This window comes from Penaeus vannamei, chromosome 28 (assembly GCF_042767895.1).
Source record: "Penaeus vannamei isolate JL-2024 chromosome 28, ASM4276789v1, whole genome shotgun sequence".
Lineage (NCBI taxonomy): Eukaryota > Metazoa > Arthropoda > Malacostraca > Decapoda > Penaeidae > Penaeus > Penaeus vannamei.
The window spans coordinates 34,129,619-34,132,118 of NC_091576.1; the positions used below are offsets into that span (position 1 = coordinate 34,129,619).

Here is a 2,500-nt window from a genome sequence, read left to right on the forward strand (position 1 = left end):
TATTAGTAGAAAAGTCTATAAATGATATATAGTAGTCTTTTTATGAAGTTATATCAGTTGTATGACATTACGGGAGGAACCAAACTTATATAAAACAGCAACTATGTCTGCTGTACTTTTGTACTTGTTCTCTCTTACATCATTCAAGTTTATATATAACTTCTAAATCATGAACAGGATGCATTCGACCATTTCTTATCACGCTTGACTTTGAACGATAGCTACCCACGTTGAACATAATTCAGCATGCCCTTTGAAGTAGTTTTACGTAAGAATCATTTAGCTTCACATGCTCCCAATTTTTAACATCTTACTACAAAAGAAAATTCCCGATCATAAATTGAGTGTATGGATGCCAACACGAACACCTCATGATTTCTCCAACCAACTTCTTAGCTGGGTGAGAGAGGTGTGGTTTCTTGATGATATGAAATAAAGTTATTCTCTTATCTAGTTGCCCCACTGTGCCATTACACAACATATTACGTACACCAAGAGCATGAAGTTAGGGTTAATTGCTGAACAGTGCACATTATTCACTATAAAACTCAAGAACATTATGGAAACGAATTTGTGAATTTATTTATGCTCACTCCTTTTTTCTAGGCTTGTCACAATGACCACTTCATTGGCGTGTATCTCAGGGAACCAAAACTAGAGACCAGTGATCAAGGTTTCTCACTCACTCTCTCTGTCTCTCTCTCTCTCTCTCTCTCTCTCTCTCTCTCTCTCTCTCTCTCTCTCTCTCTCTCTCTCTCTCTCTCTCTCTCTCTCTCTCTCTCTCTCTCTTCATCACCACCATCATTATCGTCATTATTTTTTTTTTTATTATCGACTATAGATGTCTTTCAGAATCGTTTGTCAGAAATGGGAGTTTCATTAATGAGTCAAGTGATTAGGTTTTGGGATCAGAGTTTTCACACAAATTCTTATCGACTTTGATAAGGAAATCACATCAAAGCAGTTTTTGTGCCAGTTGAAAAGTTGGATTTTTTTTATTGCGTTAACACCATATCAACAGATAATGACACTGACCGTATAATGCAGTGATTGATATAAGGAACTCTTTATAAACAAGAGACGTTTTAACTGAAACTATACAGAGAATATAAACGTGTAATCACTAAGAATTGACACGGATTTTACACTTGCATTTGAAGCTCACAGCGTAATGTAGAAAATTATCCTCTTTTGACTAATATTACGAGAAAATGCACATGCATGAGCAATATAATTATTATGTAGATCACGCATTTCTAATATCTACTGTATAGTGCGTTATCGTGTAGTTCACGATTTTCCTGTTATATTTATGGCTTCCATGACGTCAGAGCAACACATGTGCATCTGTATACGCAGCTCCTATACTTCTGTATGAAACGAATGTTATTTCATTTCCAAGTGTATATCAATAAACCTAGATCATGTGTTCCCAAGCTGGGTACCGCGTGGATGAATGAGTCACCGAGAATGTAAAAAAAGTTGGAAATCGTATAGACATTAAACTATTCATTAGGATTGACCCCATTTTTGCAGAATTTCTTTGAATTTACAGTGAAATGATACACAAAGCTTCCGGGAAAATACACCGCATAGAGAGATATCATTGTTCTTTTAAATAATTCTTATTGTTACATATCACTTTTTATTATACGAGACATGGATAACTCATCTATAACAATATACATAAACATTCACATATTTAAATGAAAATCGTGTGTTGCCTTGAAATTCACATCCATATAAACTGGGCCGAGCGACATAAACCTTCCGTGTTAGGCAAATGTTGAAGGAAATGCATTTTTCTGCCTTATCAGTGTTATCAATTACTGATAACAGACGAAAAGTCTTCTACGAACTGTTGCTTGAGCGAATGCGTCGACGTGGAACCGAGAGACATTTCTTAGATTCCGATCCATTTAGTAAAATTTCCGCTTCTTCCTTCGAATCAACACTCACGCTATGGCGGTATGTTCTCGGGCGTCTTTCGTCGATCATCTGGATCTCGCTGACGAAGACTGGGTTCCCGAAAGCGTCTCCGTTGTCGTCTCCGAGCGCCCTGTCGTTGCCCGGGAAGGACGTTCCTCGTTTCCCTCCGACGACGTTCGCGTCCGTGAGGAAGGCTGCGTCCCCGTCTTCGCTCATTGTGCTGTCTCTCTTCCGCCTCGAACTGCCTGGGCGATCGGAGGAAGGCGATTCGATATGACACATCTTCATGAGGAGATCCCGAGGCTGGTTGAACAGCAACTGGATGATGTTCAGGAAGACCGAGAACGTAAACAGAATCACAAACATCTGGCAGTTTTCGAAGTCCTTCCCGCTCTGGATGACCACACACGGAGGCGCCGAGTCTCTGTCTTTTAGCTCTTCTCTCCCAAGGTTGACGGAAGGACGGCTTGGGGCGGCGTCCGCGGGGGGCGGGGGGGAGCAGGGGGTCTGGCGCACGGCAAGAGGACAGGGTTCGTGGACAACTTTCATGGAGCCGGAAACATTTGTAAAA

The 2,500-nt window shown here is 40.6% G+C and overlaps 1 protein-coding gene across 1 annotated transcript in view; it reads right to left on the reverse strand.

Moving 5' to 3' along the window:
- Nucleotides 1–964: 964 nt before the first annotated feature.
- Nucleotides 965–2,500, reverse strand: part of LOC113811773 (uncharacterized) — a 4,727-nt gene continuing 3,191 nt past the window's right edge. The window contains exon 3 of the mRNA XM_027363589.2: nucleotides 965–2,500. This exon is cut by the window's right edge and continues 551 nt beyond it. Coding sequence (XP_027219390.2) covers nucleotides 1,852–2,500 — 649 coding nt within the window. The 3' untranslated portion in view covers nucleotides 965–1,851.